At 44.0% G+C, this 27,488-nt stretch overlaps 1 protein-coding gene across 8 annotated transcripts in view; it reads left to right on the plus strand.

Annotated features, from left to right (window-relative positions):
* The window catches only part of SSTR2 (somatostatin receptor 2), a 55,723-nt gene extending 29,071 nt beyond the window's left edge, over positions 1-26,652 (plus strand). For 5 of the 8 annotated variants that reach the window (XM_061615678.1, XM_061615676.1, XM_061615672.1 and 2 more), the window contains exon 2: positions 23,692-26,652. In XM_061615678.1, coding sequence (XP_061471662.1) covers positions 23,794-24,912 — 1,119 coding nt within the window. In that variant the 5' untranslated portion in view covers positions 23,692-23,793 and the 3' untranslated portion in view covers positions 24,913-26,652. Of the gene's footprint in view, positions 1-4,077; positions 4,100-18,158; positions 18,465-19,131; positions 19,348-23,691 lie in introns of those variants that run through there. The other 3 variants (XM_061615677.1, XM_061615673.1, XM_061615675.1) reach the window with 3 other exon arrangements.
* Positions 26,653-27,488: the final 836 nt, after the last annotated feature.

The following is a 27,488-nucleotide window of genomic DNA, read 5'->3' on the forward strand; positions in this document are numbered from 1 at the left end:
TGACCACCGTCTGGGGCAGAGGCTCTGATGTTTGGCCTTTGTCCCGTTTCAGCCCTCCTACTTCTCCAGAAGTTCCTGGTAGCCTATCCATTGAGCCGTCTGGTTTGGTGATGCTGTTATTGAATGCCAGATCAGTCCATAATAAGGCCATGCTCATCCACAACATGGATGAAGAGGCTGATCTGGCATATATTACCAAGATTTGGATGGGTGACCTGGGTGGGACTGACCTAACCAAGCTGTGTACTTGGTACAGGACCAGGTTAGACTGGAGGGTCAAGAAGGAATATTGCTATTGTCCACAGTTGACCACCCTATTGCCCAGTGGTATCCCTGACTAAGCTGGCCAATGTGGTCTCTAGTGTGGTGTTGGACAATAGTCCTAGGTGACCTCAATAGCCATATGGAGGCTGCCATTGGGCTGGCATGGGACTTTATGGCCTCCATTACAACCATGGGGCTGTCTCAAATCATCATCAGTCCAACACATCAAGTAGGACACATCCTTGATGTAGTTTTTACCCCAAGTGATAGCATGGATGAACCAAAAATAGGGGGGGTGCAATGCACTTCTTTCTCATGGTCAGACCATTACTTGGTAAAGTTTGGACTGGTAGTGGCAGTTCCCCCCTGTGAAGGTGATGGGCCCATTTGGATGGCCCCCCTTGAAGACTGATAGAACCCAATGTGTTCTTGAATGCTCTGGGGGACTTTCCAGCTGAGAAGCCCTGATCTTGCTATGGAATGGCAAGATGAAACGGGTGGTTGACATGATTGCTCCCAAATGTCCTCTCTGGCGTTGTGAAGCCCAAGTGGCTCCTTCGTATTCTGAGGAGTTTCAGGTTATGAAGCAAGCTCGACAAAGACTAGAGCACAAGTGCTGCAAATCTTGCTCCACCGCCGACCAAACACTGGTTAGTGTACACAATTTTGCCGACCATGTGGCAGTGCAGGCTACAAAGGCGGCTCATTTTGCAGCTTGCATTGCATCATCTAGTAGCCGGCTGGTGGCGTTACTTTAGACAGGCTGGAGGTTACTGACTCCCACTGTGGGAGAAAAACCTCTGGAACACTCGAGGACCCATTGTGACCAGCTAGTTACACACTTCGAAGATAAATTCTCTTCAGTCTGGAGTGACCTTGACTCTGCAGTTGTTGCCGGTCCAGATGAAGTACCCAATGCTAACATGGTGATTTGTTGTGGAACCAGTTTTGGTTTATGCAGTCTATCACGGCGCTGGTGGCTGTATGTCCACCCACGTCCTTTTGAGCCCTGTACCCTTGGACTTAGTTAAAAGCCTGCCCCTCAGACTTATTCAATCTAGCAGAGGGGGTTTGACTGGTTGGCTCCAGAGCATGGTTAATGCTTCATTAGGTGAGGGGTTGGTTCCTGCTACCTTGAAAGAAGCAGGGGTGCAGCCACTCCTAAAGAAACTGGCCCTGGACCCCTTGGAGTGGAACAACTATTAACCAGTTGCAAATACCCCCTTATTGTGGAATGTGGTGGAAAGAGTTGGAGTGGGGCAGCTTGCAAGCATTCTTGGATGACATGGATTGATTAGATCTGGGTTCAGGCCTGGAAACGAGACTGAGTCAGCCTTGGTTGCCCTGATGGATGACCTTTACAGAATGTGGGATGGGGGAGTGGGACCTTGCTCCTGTTTCTTGATCTCTCTGCAGCTTTTGATACTATAGACTGTGCTATCCTCCTGAACCAGCTCGGTGGAATGGGAATTGGGGGTGTGGTTCCAGTCCTACCTACAAGACCAAGTAAAGAGACTAGCATTCAAAGAGTGCTGTTTGCCCCATGGCAGCGACACAATGGGATGCCATAGGGCACTGTTTTATCCCCAATATTATTTATAAAGCTGCTAGCGGGGGCAAGGTGCCATCAGTACACTGGTGACACGCACCTCTATTTCTCCATAACTTCGGAAACAGGAGAGGCCATGCAGGCCCTGGACTGGTGCCTGGATACAATGGAGGGATGGATGAGGGAAAATAAGCTGAGCTTGAATCCTAGTAAGACAGAGGCACTGTGGGTGAGTAGTTCCCATGTTCAAGAAATTGATCTATTGCCTTCTCTGGAAGGGATTGCACTACCCTAAAGGAGCAGAAACACAGTCTGGGGGTGCTTCTGGATTAATCTTTGTCACTGGAGGCCCAGGTAGCCTCAGTGGCTAGACGTGTGTGTTACCAGCTATGGCTGATATGACACCTATGGCCATTCCTGGACTGAGAGAGCTTGACAACAGTAGTTCAGGCACTGGCGACTTCAAGACTTGGATTACTGCAATGTGATCTATGTGGGGCTTCCCCTGTGCTTAACCCAGAAACTGCAGTTAGTGCAGAATGCGGCAGCAAAGTTGCTGACAAGAGTGAGACCCTGTTAGCATGTAACACTCAGGCCTAAGGAACATCAAGGAGAGAGTCAATTAAGAGTGCAGGTTGTTATTATTTATTAATTTATATACCACTTATGTACCAAAATGGCTACTAAGGAGCGTACAAGTATAAAATCAAATCTAATAAATCCACACAAAATTAAAATCCACAATAAAAACAATTCCATTAAAACATTACAAACATCCATAATGAAAATATTCAATGAAATAAACCCATTAAAAAGTATAAAATATATAAAACAAACCCAATTAAAAACAAGAGAACAATTAATAATAATAATAAATAATAAACTTTAATTTATAGGCCGCCTATCTGGCCAATGGCCACTCTAGGCGGCGTACAATAAAGCACGATAAAATACATGGTAAAATATGATACAATAAAAACAATATAACCAGTACAGCACAATGCAAAATTACAATATTTAGTAGAGTTGTCAGTAATACAATTCTGAAGCTAGTTCACCTTAGAAGTCTCAAGTTCATAAAGGCCTGATGGAAAAGCCAAGTCTTCAGGCCTCGGCGAAATATATATAAGGAAGGGGCATGTCGAAGATCTATTGGGAAGGAGTTCCAAATCGTGGGGGCCGCCACAGAGAAGGCCCTCTCCCAAGTCCTCACCAACCCAATCACTTTAGTTGACGGGACTGAGAGGAGGCCCTGAGTGGCAGATCTTGTAGGGCGGCACAATTTATGACGTTGGAGGTGCTCCATCAGGTATACTGGGCCGAAACCGTACAGGGATTTAAATCAATTAAATCAATTCGATCAGAAAGTCTAAATGGGGGTGTCTTCAAGAGCTGGCAGAATGTCAGTATGGATGGAGCCTCTTATATTTTAGCAGGGAGGGCACACTGGTGCCATGGATGAAAAAGCCCCACTTTCTTGTTACCACAAGGTGATCATCATCAGGCCCTGGCAAAAATAACTGGGTTCCATTTGTTTATCTTAATGCCTTTAGTAGGCAGTGAAGGGGAAGACAGTCCAGAGTTGTTTAGGGCTTTAGATGCAAGTAGCAGCAGGACCTTAGAACTGGTTCAGTGGCCAATAGGCAGCCAGTGCAGATCCCTTAGCACTGGTGTGATATATGCCTGATAAGGAGTACCACTCACTACCTGAGCTGCAGCATTCTGAGGTTATAAGAACAATCCAAGAGAATTTCCCTTAGGAGTGTAACTTTTACTTTATAACAGATATAGAGGCAACAAAAATAGTGATAAGAAAAACCAGAGTTAAATGCAGATGGTAAGCTATTCAGCCCCAGGTTGGAATTCACTCTTACGTAATTCCATCAAGGCCATTCAGTGTGGATTTAGATCTAATTTGTTCCAAATGTCTGTTGTGTATATGCTGGGTGTTCAGCGTTCTGAGCTACATGTGCCTCTGTGTGTGTGTTTACCTCAAGAAGCAGGCTTTTGCCCTGCGACTTAAACCTTTGTAAAAATAAGAAAAGCAACTTTATAGAAATACATAGTACATAGGGAAGTATTATAGTTCTAGCTAACTAACTAAGTTGGAGGTGTAATGCCCAAGCATGGACATTACCCTCATGCTTCAGGAGAGACAACAAAGACAAAGGTGTCTTCTCTCTCCTAGGACAGTCGGAGAAGAGGAGGAAGGAGGGTCAGAAGTGAGGTCAGCTTCCCTGAGAGTATCAGCTTACACAGAAGGAAGATAGGTAGAGAAGAGCACAGGTAAAGACAGGCAATCCTAGCCAGCTGGAGGACCCTCTCTCTATCTCCCCTCAAGTATTCAAAAAGAACAAACAGGAGTCGCTCTTGCCACACTTCCAACAATGTCAAGGAGAAGGCAAAGCAGAGAAGCAGTGTTTCTGCTGCATGGGAAACCAAGCAATGTATTGAGTTTCCAGAACTCCTTTTCTTTATCATGCCACAGCTTATGGTGGTGGTAGCAAGAGATTGCAATTTATGGGGAGTCAGCTTTGCTTCAGTTCTAATCTTTCACCTCAGCTGCACCCCTAAATGGGCTTCTGTGCATGTGTCACTCACTGGATCAGCAACTACAGGTGTAAATGCAATGTGCATCACTATGTGCAAATTGATGTGGCATGCCCCTTCATGTGTGCATCCCCATTTTGGCTAGACAAATCACATATCAGCATCTTTTAAACATATGACTCAAGTTGGATTGGGGCATTTATGCATGTTTGGCACACTTTGCATGGAAAGAGGCATGTTAAGACTTCTGTTAGTTCCACTGACATTTGCTACATGTCTTGCCTAGCCTAAACCGTCCTTGTTCCCTCATTGGCCATTCCCAGGCCCTGTCTCCCCATCACTTTCAGTCACTTTCCCCTCTCTCAAAATAATTCCTCCTTCCTTTAGTACCTCCCGACACCAGTTGTTAACTTTGTGCTGCATTCAGTGTCTCACCTGGCTCCTTTACAATTATTTGCCCTATACAGTAGGGGAAGCCTGTCTTCCACTCTGTGCTCTTTAGCTAAGCAACCGAAGGCCCTTGGGTTGAGTCTGGTCTTCAAAGCAATTTTATTTTGGCCTTTCAAATGTTAGAGCCTTCAAGGCTCACTTGTAAGGAAAAGAAGGAATAGGTCTTGGTGTATAGTACTACTGTCACACACAGATTCTGGAACAGCAAGGAATCACTGTCAATCTGCCCCTTGAGGGGATTCCCTCCTCCCCCCAGGAAACACATTAGTTCATCACCTGCAGTCAAAGAGCTCCTGCCACCAGTGTACATGTGCCCCAAGACTTTCCGGGTAGGTGAGGTCATCTTTATTATGGAGTTAGACAGTTGGGAGTCAGATTGTTCCAACACTCAGACTAGACAATGGAGCACAAAACAGACCCTGAGACTACAGGAGCTGGTCATCCCTAATCTAGGAACAGTAATATACAATGACAGGGATAGAGAAGTTCAGGCCTGGGGGCCATATGCAGGACCTCTGGAACCCTCCACAGGCCACACCCCCTCTCACAGGCCACACCCCTCACTGGCCCCTCTTTGCACCCAAGTGTTTTTGCTGGCTGGAATATGTCCTTGAACTCTGATAATTCCTCTTGCTTTCCTGGATGGAGGATAGAGAGGGATGTGTGAGTGTGAAGAAATTAGCCTACTCTGTAAAGATAAAATTTATACTTTGTGCTCCACCCACTTTTGCCTCTGGTCGCGCCCACCACTGACATGTGGCCCTCTGAAGGTTTGCCAGAAGGGAACATGGCCCTTGGGCTGAAAAAGGTTTCCCACTCCTGTTCCCCCTGAGCTATGATCAGGGACAACCAAGCACTAGGATAAAGGCCGTCGGATCATAGGCGCTAATTTGCAACCAAAATCAACAAGTATACTCAGCTTTCACTGGGATCTCCCTGTCACTAGGAAATAATTATCCATGGCTGAACTGGGATTTGAACTCCTTTTCCCCATAGTAGCCCTCTGCGCTGTAGAAGTCTAGATCACACTTAGAGACATCCTTATTTTAAAATGGTTTCCCCCCTTATTTTAGGATATTACCATTCTACAGAGTACCTTACTACCTCACAGCTACCTGATTTTTATTTTTCCAGTTTTTATCCAACCATTCTTTTCAAGGCTGAGCACATATCTGCCTCTAAAATTTATCAGGACATACAGGAGCAAGTTTTGATTTTGTTATGTTTGAATGTTGCTTCCAACCTCAGATGAAAAACTCAATACATGGGCCCTTATTCATTGAGTCCAAATGAACACTGTTTAAATCAACACCCCAAATCAGCAGATAAGCTGCCAATTGATTTGGTTTAATCATGCATCAGAGGTCTTGTGGGGGGGGGCACATAAAATAATGATATACAGTATATTCCATGCAGATGTTAGAGTAGGGGTGGGCGGACTTCAGGTTTGTCGATTTTGTTTTATGAAAGAACCCCATGATCTACCATCTACTAGCCAGAATCAAGTGCACACATTCTGAACCTTGAAAGTTATTTTCAGTATCAGAACCAGGGGTATAGTTGTCCAGGGTCTTGGGGGGTCTTAGACCCTTTACCTTTTTAGGAACAGGGTCCCTATGTTTCCAGCCTCCTATGAGCCAATTAGCATGAAAGGGGAGTGTATTAGCCACTGAGAAGAGTCTTCTAACATGCTTCCTTATCCTTTCCTGCTGACTGGAGTGAAAGGAGGTGAGTCAGCCACTGAAAAGACTCTTCTCAGTAGCCAGCACTTTCTCCTTTCATGCTGATTGACTCCTAAAGATCTCATTCTCAACCCAGCAGCAAAAAAGGGGGAAGGGGTGGGGCTGTGACTATAATGAAGGGACTCTGCACTTCTGAATTTGCGACTACACTACTGATCAGTACTGAACCAAACTCATAGTCCTTTTAACATAAAAGCCCATTCCTAGTTAGCTTTGTTCATTTAATCAGCCTAAGTGAGATGAGAAAACTTTTGTTGTTGCTATTGTTAAGCAATTGGGTGTCAAGACCCTATGCTGTACTACTGCACATTCCCCCCCCCCAAGATTTACCAGCAGATCCCGATCTACCTTCTGCCCATTTCTATGTTAGAGCCACCATCTGAAATGCATCAAGTTTTTCAGCAGCTGCAACTGTATATAAAATAAGAGCAGATTCTGAATGGTCAGAATCTGTAGCTAAGAAGATCACCAGTGGCCATGTAACTATAAGGTCCTGAAAACAAAATCTGGCCTGAGTACAGTGAAGAGGTGGAAAGGTTAAGATGATCTTATCATGGATGTCAAGCCCAAGAGATGATCTCCAGGATGATCTGCTCTCTCACAAGCTCTCACAGTTTTACCAAACTGTGTTCCTCACTTACAGGAAAGTCAACGAAGGAGGAGAGAAGTGACACACAAATTACCCTTTTTTCCTGCAACCCTCTGTGCTACCTTCCACGCTGTCCTGGAGGGTACCATGACCCTTTGGAGCAGAGTTTGGGGGAGGATGGCACAGAGGGCTGCAAAGAGAATGGAGAATTAGCAATAAAATAAAATAAAAAAATAATCACATACCCAATTCACACAAGCCTCCATTAGATCAAAGAGCGTTCTGTGAGTGAGGAGACATAATTAGATACACCTGCATACAAGCTGTCCTTCTAATGTATTTTTCTATAATTTACAAAAAAAACCCACCCAAACAGTTCCCAACTTTTTACTTGCTTCTATGCTTTTAACAGCAGCCAGATAGACATATACTTAATAGATGAACCAAAGTGATGCGGAAAGAACCTGCTAAGTTTAGGAGGAGGTGTGAAATGCTGGCAAACCTAAAAATAAATGGGCAGTTCAGGGAGGTCACCAGTCGGCACTTATTGTTTTGTCATAAACTCTGAAGATTTAGCATTCCAGTTCATCCAGATCTGTAAGTGTTATCATCCATGTCAGAGGAGGACTCCTGCCAAAGGTAACTGATATGATCAGTCAATAACCGATGCAAATATATTGGCTTGCAGTGAACAGATCTTGATTTATTATTGGCAGCTTCCAACCTTTAAAAAAGAAAACCTGTCAATTTGTCAAGTCTCGGGTTAAATCTTTAAAAGAGAATTGTAGCTTCTAGCCCTCATATTTGTAACAATAAAAACACAATAATGGCCATAAACCTGGATCACCCATATTGAGGCATAATGTTAAAACAGAGTGTTTCCTCTTCTGCTGGTCTGCCCCCTTCCTGGTCATCCACAAACAAACAAAAGTAGGGAGGAAAGGAAGATTTCCACCAAGGATTTTTATTTTATTTATTTTGTGGTGATGGGGGGGAATAGTTATTTATTTAGAACATTTCTATTCCACTTTTCCAAAAAGTTCAAGGTAGCTAACAAAAGAAAGGGTGGGGAGAAATACAACATATGAATAGTTTAGAAATGCAATAAGAATATAGTAAAGATAGAATAAAGCATTAAAACACCATTACATATAACAAGAAACAAAGCGGTGAAACCTAGAAAGATAGAACCATGAAACAGCAGTAAAAAGCCATCAACCAAAATAAAGTTTATGAAAATCACAGCCCTGCTTGAAAAAGGAAAGTCTTCATAATGCAGTGATCAAACATCATAAGGTGAGGGAGATCTCTCTGGGAATGGAATTCCAAAGCCTGGGCATGACCACCAAAATACATCGTGAGAACCATAAGAAGAGGCCTGCTGGAACAGGCCAAATGCCCATCCAGTTGAGCATCCTTTTCTCATAGTGCCCAACCAGATGTCTTTGGGAAGCCTGAAAGCAGGACATGAGTGCATATTTCGTCTCATTTGTAAAAATCAATTTACAAATATATACACATTAAATGTGTGTGTGTGTGTGTGTGTTTTCACCTGGAGACTCTGGATTTTGGGAGGTCCTCTTCAGGTCTCCGGTGGCTGTTCTAACTCTGTCTTTTCAGGTTTGAGACAACAGATGAAGTCAGGGCTGTGATTGACAAGGAATTTGTTAACTTCTGGGCAATAGCTAGAACCCATTGCAAGGTCAGGAAACTTTTGTATTTTCCTGGTTTATGGCTTTCTCTCTGTGTGCAGGTCAGGAGATACAGAACAAAAAATATCACACCAGAATCTTGGTAGGCAATTGTTTACTATAAATGATTTCAGTTATAAAAAAAGTACATGCAGGGTTATTTTTAAATTACTGCAAATATGCCGTAAATATGCAAAAACAGCATATTATAAGTTTTATCTTTCAAATAATTTTTGAACATAAATTTAAAAGAAGTATACATGCAACTTGTTTAAATTTCCCTGGGTTGTTGAAGAGGACAGTTTATTTGTCTAAATTATGGAATGATTCTTTTGACGAGGTGCGCCTGGCGCCAACACTATTATCTTTTTGGCACCAGGTCAAGAGTTTCCTCTTCTCCCAGGCATTTTGGCATGTGTTTTTAAATTGTTTTTAATTTTTTTAAATTGTGTTTTTAAATTGTTTTTTGTGTTTTAAAATTTGTATATTTGTTTTTAATGTTTTTAATTGCTGTAAACCACCCAGAGAGCTTCGGCTATGAGGTGGTATATAAATGTAATAAATAAATAAATAATTCATAGCCTGTTTTGAAAACCTTCACAGGTTTTCCTTTTCACAAGGAAGCCACAGACCTGAACTTAAAAGATCTGAACAGGGTGGTTTATAACAGATGCTATTGGAGGTGGCTGATTCATGTACTGCTTTCAAGTCGATTCCGACTTATGGTACCCTGTGAATAGGGTTTTCATGAGGCTGAGAGGCAGTGACTGGCCCAAGGTCACCCAGTGAGCTTCTTGGCTATGTGGAGATTCAAACCCTGGTGTCCCAGGTCCTAGTCCAACACCTTAACCACTACACCTCACTGATTCATAGGGTCACCTTCAGTTGTAATTAACTTGAAGGCATACACAGTAGGACCCCACTTATACGGCGGGTTACGTTCTGGACCCCCGCTGAAAAGCAAAAACCGCTGAAAAGCGGAAGTCATTGAATAGAATGGTGTGCGATGCCCGAAAACTGCCGTAACAGCAGAACAAGCGCCGTATGAGTGGGGCTTTAGTCTAATTGCGTCTAATTGAGACCGCCGCATTAGCGAAGCGCTGTAAAGCGGGGCCCTACTGAAACAACAACAGACTTCAGAGCAGAGATATTATGCGCTCACTCATGTCAGCAATCATGCCGCAGAATTCTGCACTAACTCCAGTCCCTGGATCAGGTTGTCCTGCGTGGGGATTTTGTGAGCTTGGCTGATTGACTGCCAGGATTTTTTTAGTTTTAGGAACCCTGACTGGTTGTGGGATGCTGATTTTTCTGTCTTTCTCATAGGAATCTTGTTGTGGTTGGTATGGTATTGCATTTAGGAAATCTTCACTGTCTTTTGTTTCTCTTTTTCTGTTTGCATTTATTTCATTTACCTCTGACATTACTCCCTTATATCCATAGAAGGAACAGCAGTGGTTCCATGTGCTCAGCTTAACCCCCTTAAACTCACTGATGATGCACCTTGTTGCTTGCATGACAGTTTGTTTCTTGCCCAATATTGGTAAAAGAGAATTCATATACTGAGAAGTGTGGCTTCAGTTGCTGTTGTTTCCAAGCTACTGCCTGTGAAGCTAAGCCAAACCATGTTTGTGTTCTCTCTGTCAATTATTACTCACTGGAATTGGGTTGGCTGTCAGTTTATAGCAGCCCACAGAGTAGGCAGGAAAGGGTAGAGGATCTTCTTACTCTTACTCATTTCTCATACCTCTCTCTGCAGTGAAAGGTGAAGTCTGTAAGGAGGCCACATAGAGTAGCCACGTTAAAAGGCAGGCAGGGCATTCCAGAGAGGGGGTTGCCATCCCTACTTTGATATCAATATCTTTGCAGAGGATCCCTAGTCAAGCCTCACCAACAGCAAAATCCAAACTATATCTACTCAGAAGTACATCCTGTTGAGTTCTGTGGGGCATAGTTGCTTAGTAAGTGTGTTTAGAATTGCAGCTTTCAGGGGCATCCATCTTTACTCCTGAAAGCTACATCTAACATCCCACAACACTGTTGGAATATATGGGGTTCAACTCCAACTTGTGGGTTGAGGCTGCATGGGGCTAAAGGCGTAGCTAGAGAGGAGACCTCTTGGTTGCTAGGCTATACCTGTCCTTTGATCTCCTGCTGTCTCTTCCTTCCTGCTAGACTGATATGCAGAGGATGATGATCTCAGTTTCTTCCCTCCTTCCAGTCTTCCTCTTTTTCGAGAGAGGAGCAGACATCTTTCCTTTGTCTTTTCCTCTCATCCAGCATGAGGGCGAGTACTGGGCGCAGTGCTCGCTGCTCCAGTTTAGCTAGTTAGCTAGATATAGGACTCTTTCCTATCAAGCATGTACTTCCAGAATAAAGTAGTTATTTCTTATTTTAAAGCTTAAAGTCTCTGTCTGAGTAATTTGTAGGGAAGGTAGAACCTTAGCAAAGATTCAAACACACACACATAAGCTTGCTCAATACTCTCCGTTCTGCTACGCAACTCTCTGTAGGGTCCTACAGGACATTGGGCCCAACATCCTATAGGTTATGGGCCCAGCCTCCTATAAACACTAGGCTCCTTTTTTCCCTATAACGGCCTTCTGGTGACATGACTGGCCTGAGGGCATTTCAACCCTTCTTGCCAGAAGCAAGTAGGCTAGATTAAATATTCCCTACCCAGGATCCCTAAGCAGGTGAGAAGGAACGATCCCATCACTTCAGCTGGACCTGGAAACACACTCATTTAGCTAAGATTTCTATCTTAATTTCCAATCAGATTTTTGTTGCTGTTTGAGTGGTATGCTCCAAGCAACTGTGCTTGATGCTTAATGATGTCATTACGGCCCACCCTGTGACATCACTAGGGGCCATCACATAACATCACTAGAACCTGCCTCTGAAATCTTAGGGTTTGGGATGCTTCTGACTTGGCAACCCTAGTATGTATATACATATTTGTGTTTGTTTATTTGTGTTTTTGAGTGAACGTTATACTGTGATCTTTTATATTGCATCGTACTTTGAAGGCCTTTAGTGGACTAACATTTATGATCTATTACCCCAGCTTCTTTAAGTTTGGCTCATTTCCCCTGTTCATTATATGACCTAATCCAATGGCTTCTATTGGCCTTTTTTATTTCATGAGGGCTAGAATCCATTTCAAATAAAGTCCATGCAACAGAGGTGTTGCTGAGTAAATGTAAACTTTTGTATTTTACCTGGAGAAAATGTCATTGCTTGTCCTTGGCTTTTCCACAGAGGGGCTGTTTGTGTCAGGTGCTTAAGGGCTGTACCAGCCGCCTCTGTAAATCTAGTGAGGTACACCTATTCTATTCACTAGGACACTCATGGCAACACCATCTGCTCTCCTGTGGTGCTGATATCATAGGCTTTTTTATAAATTGAACCCTGTTTGGATATTTATTTCTCATCTGTTTCTTTGGGAAAGGTCATTTCCCTCCCTTATGGGTTATTTATTATGCTAGTGATTATTCCCTTGAGCTCCTGAAATCCTGCATCTTGAAATCTCGTGGATTTGTAGTATGCAAATTGAACCTTACAATTTTCTCCCAGCATTAATTACTAGCCCAGACTCTTTTGCCTTTATTCTACCCTGCCCTTGCTTTACAACATTCGTTTCCTTCTTAGATAAGTAGCAAAGCAAAGTAGATGAAAAACTACTACTGAATTGCCTCTGAAATCTCACAGGAGTTCAGTGAAGAGTCCATCTTTCTACCCTGAATCTCCCCTGGTAACTAACTCTTGCTGACAGATAGGGTGTGTAGTCAGTTTTAACTCTCTTGACGCAGTTATCTCATGCACTGAAAACATATCTGGTTCCAGCTTCTACAATCCTTGTTATAAAAATGCAAGGCTGCTTTTCTAAGGGTGTGGCTGAACCAGCCTGTTGGGTAGAGTTGGAGCAGCCTTCACAACATCCTGCATTAAATCCCTGGCTAGGGTGCCACTCCTAGCTTTTATGAAAAGCCAGTACCCCCTTGTTGGAGAAGCCCTGCAATATGCCATGTGGATAAACATTGCAAGCTGGCATTTTCTCACGTACAAAACTATTTGCAGCCCATAGGAGGTCAGGGACAGGGAACCTGTGGACTTCAAATCCCATCAGCCCCAGACAGCATGGGCAATGGTCAGAGATAAGGAGAGCTGGAGTCCCACAACTTCCCTATTTCTGTAGCACCTACCCACCAGCAGATCTGCTGGCAAATATACACTCCACTTTAGGTTTTGCCCACTGACCAGAAAAAAATTACTTGGTCCCATTAAGCAGAAAGTGCAGTAGGATGCTGCCACCCACCTGACCTCCAGTTGATCACATTGCTGCTGCTGTTTAGTGGAAGGTAGAAGGGAAGGGGCAAGGCAGTGGGGAGGCTGGTTAAATACAAATGCACCAGCTGGACCACTGGATTGGCTCCACCACTATGTCTGCACCACTATGTCTGCACCACACTATTCTCAGCACCATCTCACCCCTCCCTCTCTACGTCCTGGTAAACAGCAGCAACACAACCAACTGGAGGTCAGGTGAGTGGCACCACCCCACCACAGTGTCCACTACTGCTTAGTCTACTGTTGTATCTTGGCCAGCAACTTGATCTGCAGAAAACAGCAGGTGAAGCTTTTGATAGCCCAGTGACAAGTATATCACCTGTGAATATCTGCAAAGTTAGCTGCTCTTAAAAGAAAGAGGAGGCAGTTCTTTAAAAATCAACAGTTCTACCCTGCCAGCTGATCTGGGGACTTACCTGCAGTTACTGCATGTGTTGTTCGTTGTTTTCATAGACTTTGAACACCGGTGTTAGAAAGAGTGCATCCTTTAAACACTTGCCTGGGAATAAGTCTCCTTTACCTCAGTGGGACTTACTTCTGATTAGACAAACATATGATTACACTGTAAAAGCCCTGATAGGGAATCCTTTCCTGATCTACAGGAATTTCCTGATTTTATGCATGTCAACTTGGAAATCTATCACACTGACTTCAGGATGACTTGCTATCAGTTAAGTATGCATAGAATTGCAGCCTTCATTACTATTTTGCGATAGTTAAGGCAGTGGAACTATTTCTGACCACACAGTGTCTGTTACAGTTCTAGAACCTTTGCCTCAATTAAGGTGTGTTTCTGTACTTTTTAGGGTGACAAGGACTTATGCACTCAGGTCTGATTTTTTTTAAGGGGTTGCCAATTGTTTTGCAAGGGCAGTCCCCAAATCATTATTTTCATGGACTGAAGCAGGACTTGGAAGTGTCCCAAATTTGTAACACATGTGCAGAAAGGGAAGTACACAGCAGATTAATGAGTCAGAAATGTTCTGTTCTCCTAAATATGGTACACTGTTTACCTGTCTCTGGCTGAAGCTCTCTACATTCTAATTGGGATATGTATGTGTATATGCACAAACAACAGCAAGGGCTACCTTATAGGATTGAGTTTTCACCCCTGTATCTACTACCGATATAATTTTTAAAAACACAGTTAAAACATATGTTTAAAACACGTATGTGGCAGGAAGCTGCAGGCATGCTGGTGAGGTTCCCTACAGTGTGCATCTGGTGGCCCATGCACTGATAACTTCATATGTGCATTAGAGCAGGGGGCCTCCATGGTGCAGGAAACCGTACCTCATGGACAATGTCTTGGGACGCAAATACCTGAAGGAGCGCCTCTCCTTGTGCCTGGCTGTTCTTTAAGATCAGCAGAGGGGCTCTTCTTGCATGTGCCACTGCTAGCCAAGGCTTGTTCAGCGGTGAGGTGGAATACCGCCTTCTCTGCAGCAGTGCCTTGTTGTTGTTGTTGAATGCCCTCTCCTTACAGTTACATCAGGCATCAGGTTGTCATTTTGGTGCCAAATGAAGATGTCTCTGTTTATTCAGGCTTTTTAGGTTTTTAATTAGTATCTGTTTTTACCCTCTTTTCTGCTTGGCTATTTTTAGCTGTTTTTGTTTGCTGGTGTTTTTCAGAGTTGGTTTTATTGATAGTTGATTATAATTTATTTTATGCTGTACTTTTCTTGTCATCAGTGGATGGGCTATAAATATATTAAATAGTATAATATAATCAAATATCTAAAGACATGTGGCTTTCTCAGGTAACAGTGGTATAATGTGGCTATATATTTTGTTTCGCTCTAGAACAGAAAAGATCTTAAGGAGATCAGCATCACAAGAGCAACCTAAGGTTAGCCATTAAGCTGTGTCCCTCTGTATTAGGACCCTTAGACGGAAAAGGCCCTGGTACTTTAAAAGGCTAACATATATGGGAGAGTTGTAAGGACAACTTACTCACACCATTGAGCCACTGCCTATCTCCCCCCCCTCCCCATTGTGTAGTTCATCATAAAAATGGGACTGGACTTGCCTTTCTGCAATTTTTTCACCCTGCTCTGAGGATATGGGGGGGTTCAGCACTGTCCCTTACTTTGGTTTTCAGGTGGACTTTGAAATCATTTAATTCCAGAAGACATTTTGTAAGTGACAATTTGGACCTGCAAAAAGAAAAAGAAACTGCAGTGTGTAGTGCAGTGGTGACTGGAGGGGTGGAAGGTAGAGGGGCCAACCGCAGGTGGAGCCAAAGCCAATGATGACTAATTGTAGTTTTCTTCCCATCCTCCTCCCTGCTGAGTTGTGCCAAGGGCAACACTGAGACTAAGGAGGAGAAGCTGACAGCCAGTGCTGCCATCATCTGGACTGGATATAAGTAAGAAGGCAAGCAGATGGGGTTGGCTGAGGGCAGACTGAGCCTGGTGGGGCAGTGCCCCATTTTCCCTAATGGGCCATTCTCCACTGGTGTAGTGCCAAGTTTCAGCCAGCCATACCCTCTGCTACGATATTCTTCTACAATATCCACCCCAGTCAATCAGCATTTCATGGCCCATGGAGCATGCTGAGTCCTCATCAGCTTTTTTTGGAGGTCCCCGCCCCCAAGGCTTTTGTCCTCTGAAGATTTATTCTGCTTGTGCAAACCTTGGGGTTTATCCCAGCCTGCTGATACCTCCCTCATTTTGGCTTCATAAGGATTCACACTTGAACAATTAGTTCACTTCTAATGGGATTTTGCTCTCTTCAATTGTTTCTGTGGGTTTAATGCAGCTGTGCTTTATATTTGATTTTTAATGTGATTTTTTCCCCGTTAGCCACTTTGGAAACTTGTTTGGAAACGGGACCCAAATAACAAATCAAGCACAATTTTTCTGAGGTTAAGCAATTACTATGTCTACACTGGAGTTGTATTCTTTGGCAGAGAGAAAGAAGGCGAACAGTGCAAAAGGACTGATCAGCAGGGCCAAACAGATGTAGGCCAACATAAAAGGGACACTGACCTTCTTGGCAAACAGGCTGCCTAGAGAATAACTGTCTATGTGATCCAGAGGTTTTATAGGGCTCCCGGTCAGTTGATGTCAGGGGCAGCCAGTCAGATTGTAGAAATCAAGGGAATGATAAGGACTCACCAAGGACTCAAGCAGCCATGTGTGAAGACACCAAAGGAACATTCTGCCCACTTCTACATCCCAGTCTGCAATTCTAAAATGACTCCTGCAAGCGAACTGGTGCTTATGACAGAAAGAGCATGTGCTAGAAGGGGCATCTGCCAACTTGGTAACTGTGCTTCTGCTGACTGGAACAAACTTTGGTGCCCTATACATAATAATCGCCCCTCTGCTTTTCTCCCCCTCTCCCCCTCTCTTTCTCTCTCTCTCAACCACAAGCGCATCTAACACGCTGATCAGTTATTAGGGCTGCCACCTTATGTTTTCAACAGCTGCATGATAGGCAGGTCAAGTGTCTCTCCGTCTCTATACTGAGGGAAACAGTGCCTGTTTAATGGCTGCAACTTTCAAAAGCAGAGGTGTCTTGCTGTAAAACTACTGTGGCAAACCTATCTGTTGTGATATAGACAATCCTTAGTCGCTCCTTGCTATGCCCACATTCCCAACATTGACTCAGTTACAGTCTGTGCCGACTTCTGCAGTGCTACAGGTGGAGAAGCAGCAGCTGCACATGATATTTGCTTCCTTACTGATATTAATCTTGTGCAGAAGCAAAGAGGCCAACCTGGATTATTGGCTTTTCTTTTTCTTGTATAGGGCAAATGCTTGCCCTACCTAGGTGGTCTCCACCTTTGGGTAATAAAGCAATCCCATTGCTCTTTGGCAGTTTTTTAAACATCTTTCATAGAGGCAACATAACAGAGGAGACATAGTGCAGAGGGGAGGAATCTGGGAATGTGGGCTGATCCAGCAGGCTGACTGCAAAGACGGTCTGAGATACAATTGAGTGAGAGACTCTAAGGGAGTCTTTTTAATTTTGTTGTTTTAGTGGGTTCTGGGTCAGGATTCCACTCAGTAGAGGCCTGTGTAACCAAACTCCTTGGGGCCTGCTTATTTAGAAAAGAATGTTTTCCCTGAAGAGAAACTGGTTGGTGTGCAGCTGGAGGCAGATTCTAGACCAGGGCCTAGGCACTGTCTCTTTCTGATGTTCCTGGGATGTGTGGGGAGATCAAGACACATATTTAAGGACACAGATGGCAGCATGGTTCTCTTTTCCTCCTAGAAAGCCTTTTGGTCAGCCAGCTGGTCTTGCTAGAGGGTCACTTGTTGGAAAGAGAATGGGTGGGGCGGAGTGGGTCATGCTTCCCTCCCACCTCCCAAGCTGATCCACTCTCAAATCCTGGGGCTACAGTTCCAGCCTCCACTTAATCCTATCAACTCCTCTTTCCGCTCTGGCTTGGGAATGGTAAAGACAGGTGGCCTACCCCAGGGAGCCAGAGGGAGCCCGGGAGCTTCTCCTAGCTCCCCAGCTTTTCCTAAGCCACTCCTTCTCTAGGAGACACCTGGGGTGCATCCAGTCTTACTCCTGCTCAGGGTAATTTCAATGGGTCTACTCGGACTAGAACTTAGTTGAGTAGAACAACCCAGACCTCGGGGGGAGCCATCTGCTTGGAAAGACGTAGGCTGTGTTTGAAACGCCAAGCGCGCCCCCTTTCGTCATGCATGATACGGCAACAGGGTCTCGGTCGCTACCCGGTTGGGGCACTCGGCAGCTGAAATCCCGCTCTGAGCCTCCCCCCACCTCCACACCCCCAAGCCTCCCCCTTCTAGTCTTTCCAACCAAAGCCTGACGCAAGGTGGACGTTCGCTTCCCCCGATTGCACGGCGGACCCAGCGTGAGCGTGGCACGGCTTGGTGCCGAGCGGCGGGGACAATTAATTGCCGGGGGCAGCTGGGGAGGGGGAGGAGGGGGGAGGAGCAGCGCCTCTCTGCTTCCGCTTGCCTTGTCGGTACAGCGGAGCAGCAGCCGCCCTTTCGCCTGCGCTTGGAGCTCCATCTGCGTGCGAGCTTGGGATCTGCTGCCCGCGCTTCCTCGGGGCTCAGGCTTGCCCCATCGAGGAGAGTCATCCCGAAGCAGCAGCCGCACCAAGCGCAGGTCTGACACCACACCAGCCCGCCCGCGCTTCAAGGGGGATCCTCGCCTGGCATCTCTCCGCTCGGCTATAAGGACTCGTTGGGTTTTCTTTACTGGCGATCCACCCACACGCTCATGCTGGAATCTGCCGCGGAGAGCAGAGAGAGAGAGGGAGAGGGAAGAATTCGACAAAAGAAGCAGAAATTGTAAGTGCTGCCCTTCGCCTCCCGGGGAAGGGGTGTCGACGCGCGGCCGGGGGAAGGAGCACGACGAGGAGAGCTACAGGTGGAAACTTCCTTTGAAGGGAAAGCCGAGAAGGCTGGACGACCTCCTCGGGTCGACAGTCCAGGGAGGTCCTGGAGAACTTCTGCCGCTTGCAGGCTGGAGCTGCAAGAGGGGCAGCCCTTGGAGGTCCGGAGGTTGCGCATCTCTTGACCGGGACTGGAGAGGCCAGCCTCTCATCTTGCTTAGCTTGGGGACCGGGGCGGGGGATGGTGCAAAATTCAGGCTGCGGCCGTAGGCGCACCTTGATGGAAATCCGTTCCATTGAACTCAATGGGATTTATTTCTGAGTTGGGGACTAGACTGCAACTCCATGCGCATTCTGCTTGGGAGTCGGTCCCGACGAAATCGCGGAGACTTCTGCGTACATAGGCACAGGATTGGGTTGCATGTCCCCCCCCAACTTTAGAGTGTAAAAGAACCTTGTGCCCAAGCAGCAGCGTTGTGGTGGGCTCCTGCTGCCTTTTGTTTGTGTGTGTCTGTTTTAAAAACCTACAGTAGAAAAAATTTCCTTTCCTGTGAACATCTACCTCAAAGTCCGTGGCGATTTTGCTGTTGTGCCTAACATGCCTACGAAAAAGAGTGGGCATTTCTGAAACGTGATCTGTAAAATGAAGGAGGCCCTTTTTTATTTTTATTTTTGGGATTGCCTTCCCCCTCCTCGAACACATTGCCTTCCCCATCTGCTACCCAACCCACTTCCATCTTTCTCAGTTTAACTCCCTTGCAGCGGAGAGCTAGTGCAGCGAGCCAGGAAATCCCTCGCTCAGATGTCTCCTCTGCCACAAGCATGCTGAGTGGCCATGGGTAAGTCACTCCATCTCTGCCTCACTCTCACATCTGCAATAGAGGGATAGTGACCAATCTTGCAGGGCGGTTGTATTAATAGGTGTGAAGCATTCCGAACACCCTGCAGGTGATAGTGGTTGTTATTATGGAAAAGATGATTTTTCAGTTAGCATCAGCAGCTCCTATGGTGGATATATCTTTAGAATATTTTTGTGTGCAGAATGATTTACAGTCATCATCATCAATTTCTACTTTAAAAATACTACTGGGAAGATTTTTCCAAGGCAAATAGTATTGAACTGGGCTTGGCAGCATGTCTCCGGGGTCAGCATCAAGTTAGCTGTATAAAGAGGGTGTGAGTGCCACAGTCCCAGCTGGTGGTAGTGATTAGAGTGTCAGACTAGGACTGGGATGTCCCAGGTTCAAATTCTTATGTTACAAGTGCAGTCGTAACCATGTTTATTCAGAAATAAGTCCTGCAGAATTCAGTGGGGCTTGCTCACAGGCAAATGGGGTTGGGATTGCATCCTGAGGCACTCTGAGTGACTTTAGGCCTGTTGCTATGTCTCAGCCTAAACTACCTCACAGGGCTGTTGTGTCTATAAATAGAGGGTAGCTGTGTACAACACTGTTTGCTCCTTGAAGGTGAGCTGTGATATAATAATAATAATAATGATATAATACAAAATCTTCACTTCTACTACCCAAGTCATTTTATTTTCATTCCTTTCCTGTCTCTTCTGTCAGCATCCAAAACTGGCTGCTGCCTCTGTGCTGGAAGTAAGAGAAGGAATGTGTATGTGTGTGTGACTGGAAGTAGAACTGTTTCATCTACAAGGAATCAAAGAACCATCCCTCTTTCTCTCTCTGCCCCCCCCAGCACTATTATTTTATTTTTCTCTTTCAAAATTTGATTTGATGTGATGCACCAAAAAACTGAGGGGGAGGGATTGGAGGCTGCAAGACCAAAAGAGCTGTTTGTCACAGATTGGACAGGTAGTTTCTCCTCTAATTAATACATCAAATACCAGCCAGCAACAGGAGCTCATCCGCGGAGATCTGAGTAACTATATGCTGGCAAAGAGAGAGGCTAAAGGCTAATAAGATGCTTGGATTGAACAGTGTGTGCAGATTTAGGAAGGCTGGTGTGAGACTTGGCAGTTCAAAAGAACTATTGAAGTTGCAGGAGGGGGAGTGTTGTTCTGACGAAGGTGGAAAGAAATTCAGTAAAATTGATTTGCTCTTGAGGCACCCATAGCTCCCACCCCACCCACTTACAAAGTGTGGTTTGGAGTGCGTTATCCTAAATGAAATTTCCTGCAATCTGTGGCAGATGATAATAGCCTGTAGTTTACAACTGGGTGTGTTAAAAAGAGCAACTGTGTTAAATTCAGACATGATTGTTTGACAGAGTAGTCATCTGGGAGTATGGCTGAGCTAGAATCTGAAAGATTTAGATTGTGCTTTAACATAGCGTGAAGCACGGTTATGGGCACTGATTTGAATGGGTTTACATATGCTTTACTCCATATTCGATTGTGTTTGTAAGGGAACTGGCCGTTCTTTGATGAGAGCAAAGTGATGGAAGAAATCAAATGAAGGAGGAAATATTACAACTTCACCATATCCAATTGTATGCTGAGATCCAAGCAAGAGAAGATCCAGATCCCTGAAAAATGTTAATTACATATATTAGTCCCATAAAAACAGACAAATGGAATGTTTGGGATTATTGAAAAATTAGAGTAGCCAGTTCCAAAAGAGGGCTTCTGTACCTTTTAACAGTTTTGTACAAGAAACTGAACCTGCTGAAATTCACTTTTATGCATCCATTTTAACCAACTATAAAAGATCCAGGAGTCTTATCTTATTTTTTTCCACCTGGCCATCCTAAAATTGATATAAGTGAATGAACAAAAATAAATACAAAAGGTTGGGAGCCAGTGTGGTGTAGTGGTTATTAAGGTGTTGGACTACGACCTGGGAGACGAGGGTTCGAATCCCCACACAGCCATGAAGCTCACTGGGTGACCTTGGGCCAGTCACTGCCTTTCAGCCTCAGAGGAAAGCCATGGTAAACCCCCTCTGAATACTGCTTCCCATGAAAACCCTGTTCATAGGGTTGCCATAAGTCGGGATCGACTTGAAGGCAGTCCATTTCACTTTCATTAGAAAAAGTGCAGAGAGTTTTTAAAATGCCTTCTCTATGAAAGGGATTAACAATACAGTTCTGCATATGTCTACTCAGAATTAAGCCTCATTGAGTTAAATTGACTTATCCCCAGGGTACATATAAGTAGGATTGCAGCCTAAAAGGATTAGGAGTTTCTGCTTTAAAAACAGATAGCAAAAGGTGATGTGATGGTCTACTCCTCGTATATAGAACATAATGATTTGAATGAATGTTGGCCAGTATAACTAAAGTGTGGTTGGGAGAACTACTTTTTACAGTGCAATCCTATACATGTCTACTCAGAAGAAGATAACATTGAATTCAATGGGCCTTACTCCCAGGGGACACGTTATAGTCTTAGTCCGTGTTTAGTCACTATTTATGGTCAGCACCAACTAATGGCTATCATATGCGTATACAGTGAGGTTTTGCTGCACATGAAATCATTCATGACTTGGAAAAAGAAAATATAAAAACTGTGTTTTTATTTTAGTTTTTAAACGTACCAGAGAAAAGGTTATGGGAGAAGGAAATGCTAAAGGCTGCTCCCTGACACTCAGATCCTAGGGAATAGATTGGCTTATGGATTGGCTTAAGGGTTGAAAGCAGTGACTTTAGTAAAGTTTTGTTGGTATAACTCAGATGTGGGGAACCTTTGGACTTCCAGATGTTACTGAACTACAACTCCCATCATCCCTAGCCATTGGCCATGCTTGCTAGGGCTGATGGGAGTTGTAGATCATCAACATCTAGAGGGCTAAAGGTTCCCCACCCTTGGTGTAGCTGAATTACCATCTTCCCTTTCTTATTTTCACTTCTTCGGGCATTTATTCTTTAGCCTCTGAATGCTACCCTGGGGGAGAGGAGGGAATAAGAATGTGCCCTCCCCACATTGGTCAGAGTACAGCACCACATTGGCACTGTCACCCTTGTACACTGTAGTATTGCCAGGTAAAGAGCTGATATAATCTAGCAGTATGTGTCAGAAAGGTCTAGGCTCAAATATCACCTAAGCTATCAATTTACTAAGTGGCCTTATACATGCTACAGTCTCATAGCATCTCCCTCATCCCAGCAATCTATCAGATGGGAAGAATACAAGAGCCAGTGCCGTGCATTAGTTGGAATGTGCGACTTGGACTGAGGAGACCCATTCAGCCATGAATTTGTGGAGTATTTTTGCAAGCAATTTATCCTAATATAATGCATTTTTGTATGTTGTTTTCACTGATATACTTTTATAGACACTTTCCCCCTAATATATGCATTTTTCTAAACAATGCTTGGTTGGAGAACCACATCACAAAATTTGGATAGGTGCAAATTTCAAAGGAATGCTGTCTTTTGGTTCACATATTCTTTCAGAAAGTGCAGATTTCATAAATTCAGCTTTAAATGTGACCTGATTAAATTTCTCCCCCATCCCTACCCCAAATACATGGTGACATTGAACTCCCTGGAGGAAGAGTTGGATATAAATGAGATTGATAATAGTGCTAACCTACCTTAGAGGACTGTTGCAAAAATTACTAGGATAATGTATTGTGAAATGCTTGGAATATCCATAAAGCACTTAAGCAAATAATAAGTAATGGTGTGGTTAAAGGCTATGGAGGACTGGTGCAGCAACCAGCAGCCAGACTGTGCCCCATGGTTTTCAGGAAGCTGGCTTATATTGTGTCAAATCATTGGTCCATCTAGCCAAGTACTGTCTACACTGACTGCTGGTGGCTCTCCAGGGTTTTGAGCAGGAGTGTTTCTCAATCCTACTTGGAGACACTGGGGATTGAACCTAGGATCTTTTGCATGCAAAGCATGTGCTCTACCACTGAACTATGGCCCTTCCCTAGGACCAGCTCAGTGGGCCAAATTATCTGCTTGGACCTAAACTAGAACTAGTTTGCACAAGAGTCACAGGACCCAGTTATTAGTCTCTGGGCTAGCCATTAAGATAAGAGAATTGTCCTGTGACATCTCCTGTACCCCTGAAGCTTTTAGACTCTCTCAGTCAATGTACCCATTCCACCCATAGTGCTAAAAGGAAAATCCAAGAACCCTTGGAGATGGTGGTGCTAGTGACAGAAGAGTTTGGTTTTGATCTGTGATTAGGGAAAGGTGGGTTGATGCAGTAAACCCTATGAAGTTAGTATAATGGCCTTTATTCCTTCTTTATTCTGTTTGGATTTCAGATCCTCCTACATCATCTTGGACCACCTTGAAGCAATCAACATGACAGTTTTCTTTGTCTGAAGAGTATTGTTCACCTGGTAAACTGTGACAGCAGTTGCACCATGGGCCTAGAGAATGAGTTGCCCAACACGACAGCCTTCTGGTTCCCTTCGCTGTCTCAGTTTGACAGCTTCTCCCCAGAGACTCCTGCCACCAATGCCTCTGTCAACAACACAAGCCACCACTATGACTTGACTAGCAATGCTATCCTCACTTTCATCTACTTTGTGGTGTGCATCGTGGGCCTGTGTGGCAACACTCTGGTCATCTATGTCATTCTCCGTTATGCCAAGATGAAGACTATTACCAACATCTACATACTTAACTTGGCAATAGCTGATGAACTATTTATGTTGGGGTTGCCTTTCCTGGCTATGCAGGTGGCTCTCGTTCACTGGCCCTTTGGGAAAGCCATCTGCCGGATCGTCATGACAGTGGATGGGATCAATCAGTTCACCAGCATCTTCTGCCTCACAGTTATGAGTATTGATAGGTACCTTGCTGTAGTACATCCCATAAAATCTGCCAAGTGGAGGCAGCCAAGAACAGCAAAGATGGTCAATGTAGCTGTCTGGGGCATCTCCCTTTTAGTCATTCTGCCCATCATGATATATGCAGGAGTGAGCTATAACCATGGGCGCAGTAGTTGTACCATGATCTGGCCAGATGACTCTGTCGCTTGGTATGCTGCCTTCATCATCTATACCTTTATTCTGGGCTTCTTGGTACCCCTCACTATCATCTGCCTTTGTTACCTGTTTATCGTCATCAAGGTCAAATCCTCTGGCATCAGGGTGGGCTCTTCCAAGAGAAAAAAATCAGAGAAGAAGGTCACCAGGATGGTCTCCATTGTTGTTGCTGTTTTCATCTTTAGCTGGCTGCCCTTCTATCTATTTAATGTCTCGTCAGTCTCTGTTATGATTGAGCCGACACCTGTCCTCAAGGGCATGTTTGATTTTGTAGTGGTCCTCACCTATGCCAATAGCTGTGCCAACCCCATCCTTTATGCCTTCTTGTCTGACAACTTCAAGAAGAGCTTTCAAAATGTCCTCTGCCTTGTGAAAGTCAGTGGCATGGACGAAACTGACAGGAGTGATAGCAAGCAGGATAAGTCTAGGCTAAATGAGGCCACAGAAACCCAGAGGACATTGCTCAACGGAGACCTTCAGACAAGCATCTGAAAGATCTCTGCAGTTGTCCACTCATCTCCTTCATGCTTCTTCACAGAAGGCAGTAGTCCATAGCAAATCAGGTCAACAGCCTTTGTTCCTTCTTTCAAGGGAATGGTACATGCATATGAAGGATTGGTTCAGGGAACAGACTTGCTTCTCAGCCAAAAACAGGCTGGTTTTAAGGGTATTAATCAAAAGGAGAAGTACGATGTGATGGTAATCGACTAGAAATACATATAAGTGTGCACGTGCACTTGTATATGCGTGTTTGAATACGTTGGGTGATCAAGCACTGGCAGTATCCCTGTGCTAAATCCATTTGAGTTAATCTGAACTTTAAAAAAATCCTTCACAGGTCAGATATTCTACACAGGGCTAGAATTTCAAAAGCTCTATCTCCAATATGTGACTTAAATTATTAAAAGAAGAAGAATGTGTAGCTGACACATAAACACTAGAATAAGAACTAGATTTGATCCAAATGATAAGTATGGCACAAGTTCACATTCTGAAAAGTTTTTTTTAAAATCAAGCTAGGATAATTGGAACCATCACCACCCCTTCCAAATTACAGGTGCTTTGAAAGTTTAGCTCTATGTGCTCTTTGAATGGACAAAATATTAAATTCATGCATCTTATATCAAATTAAAAAATGCAAACGGTCATGGGATGTTTGGAGGGAGGGAGGGAGGGATGCATGATAACTGTGTTCTCTTGTTCTTGTTTATGGGCTAGCTAAAGAAATGGGCCTTCAGAGACAGGATCAGGAATCTTCGTGGCTTAAATTAAATATAGAAAGTATATTGCATGCTGATAGGGGGACTAAGAGAATTGTCTCTAGTTGTAATGAGATTCCCTTACTATGATTTTACAGAGATGACATTTTGTCCTACCTCCATCTCTTTGCCTCCAGTGTAATAGTTTTCCCAGTGAAAGATCTTTTATGGACAGGACAGATGTCATCTGAGTCTCAGAGCCAACCTCTAGTATCTGTCAAGTGAATCCAAAAGCCACAATATTGCAACCAAAACATCACAAAGCTACAAGCTTTTGAATTCCCCAGAACTCTGCATCAGTCTGGATCTTGCTCACAGTGAAGTTTTGGTTATTTTTAATAAAGGTATGACTGCATTGTGGCTTTTGGATTTTTTCTTAATGCGCCAACATGAATTGCCAATTTTTGCCAAATGAGTCAGTGTGGCCAATCCTGGATGGGGTCCAAATTTATCTTTCCTTCTTTCTGTTGTGACCCAGCCCTGATCTACTGGCAGGATGAAAAAAGCCATGATAGCATTTATTTGTCTGTCATCCCTTGTCTTTGTACCAGGATCCGAGAAGCATGAGAACATATACATGTTCACTACTTGTTGGTCTTGCATGTGTGAAATAGCCATCACAGATCAAATAGCAGAGGCGGAGCTTTAATATTGCTTCTGGTTACCACCTTTTCTTTAACCAGGAGCCAGTATAAAAAAAAGGGGGAAAAAGAATCTGGCCTGGGCATTAAGGGTTGTATTCAACTAATTTTTACTCAGAATAGACCCTTTGAAATTAATAGGCCTAACTTAGTCATGGCCATTAGTTTCAATGCGTCTATTCTAGGGATGGGATCCTCTCCTTTTTTATGTTTCATTTTTAAGTGTGCCCCCGGTGGCCGTTAATGATTTGACTCCTTTTTCTTCCAATATCTTTTTATTTTTCCGAGATCCTATATATATATATATATATATATATATATATATATATATATATACACACACACGTAATTGTGATTAACCAGAGTTTTTTATTATATTAACAAAACGTTTCAGCTTCCGCCTTCATCAGCTGCTAACATAGAAATGCTGTTACCAAGGTGGCAGTTATAGAGCTTTGAGGATGGAATGCTCAGAGGGGCTTCATTTGCAGAAGCTAAGTAGTGGTGGTACTGTCCTCCAGGTTCAGGCCATGTGGTGCTAATGTGACCAGAGAGTATATCCAAAACTTCAACCAGTTGCAAAGCATTTTAACATCGAGGGTCACAGCCTGTTGGACTTTTCCATAACAGCAATAGAGATGCCAGCAGATCCAGCAGCATTGACTAAAAGGGAGAACTTTTGGATATACTCTCTGGACACATTGGCACCACATGGCCTGAACCTGGAGGACAGTACCACCACTACTTAGCTTCTGCAAATGAAGCCCCTCTGAGCATTCCATCCTCAAAGCTCTATAACTGCCACCTTGGTAGCAGCATTTCTATGTTAGCAGCTGATGAAGGCGGAAGCTGAAACATTTTGTTAATATAATAAAAACCTCTGTTTGGTTAATCACAATTATGTTTATATATATTTTAGGTGATTAACGGAATCCTTATACGGATCCAGAGCAAGCTTGAGTGAAGTTCTGTTTGTTGCTTTCAAAACTGTCTTATATGTATATATATATATGTATATGTATATCTATGTACTGCTTTGCAGAGAATTGTTGATATTATAATTGCTATTTATTCACGAATCTCCACAAGTATCAAACTTTATTCTGAACTCTGTAATTATTGCCTGTTTTCATTCCTTTTCAAGTGCACTGCAGAGCAGATTAAGGCA

This window comes from Rhineura floridana, chromosome 3 (genome assembly GCF_030035675.1).
Source record: "Rhineura floridana isolate rRhiFlo1 chromosome 3, rRhiFlo1.hap2, whole genome shotgun sequence".
In the NCBI taxonomy this organism is placed as follows: domain Eukaryota; kingdom Metazoa; phylum Chordata; class Lepidosauria; order Squamata; family Rhineuridae; genus Rhineura; species Rhineura floridana.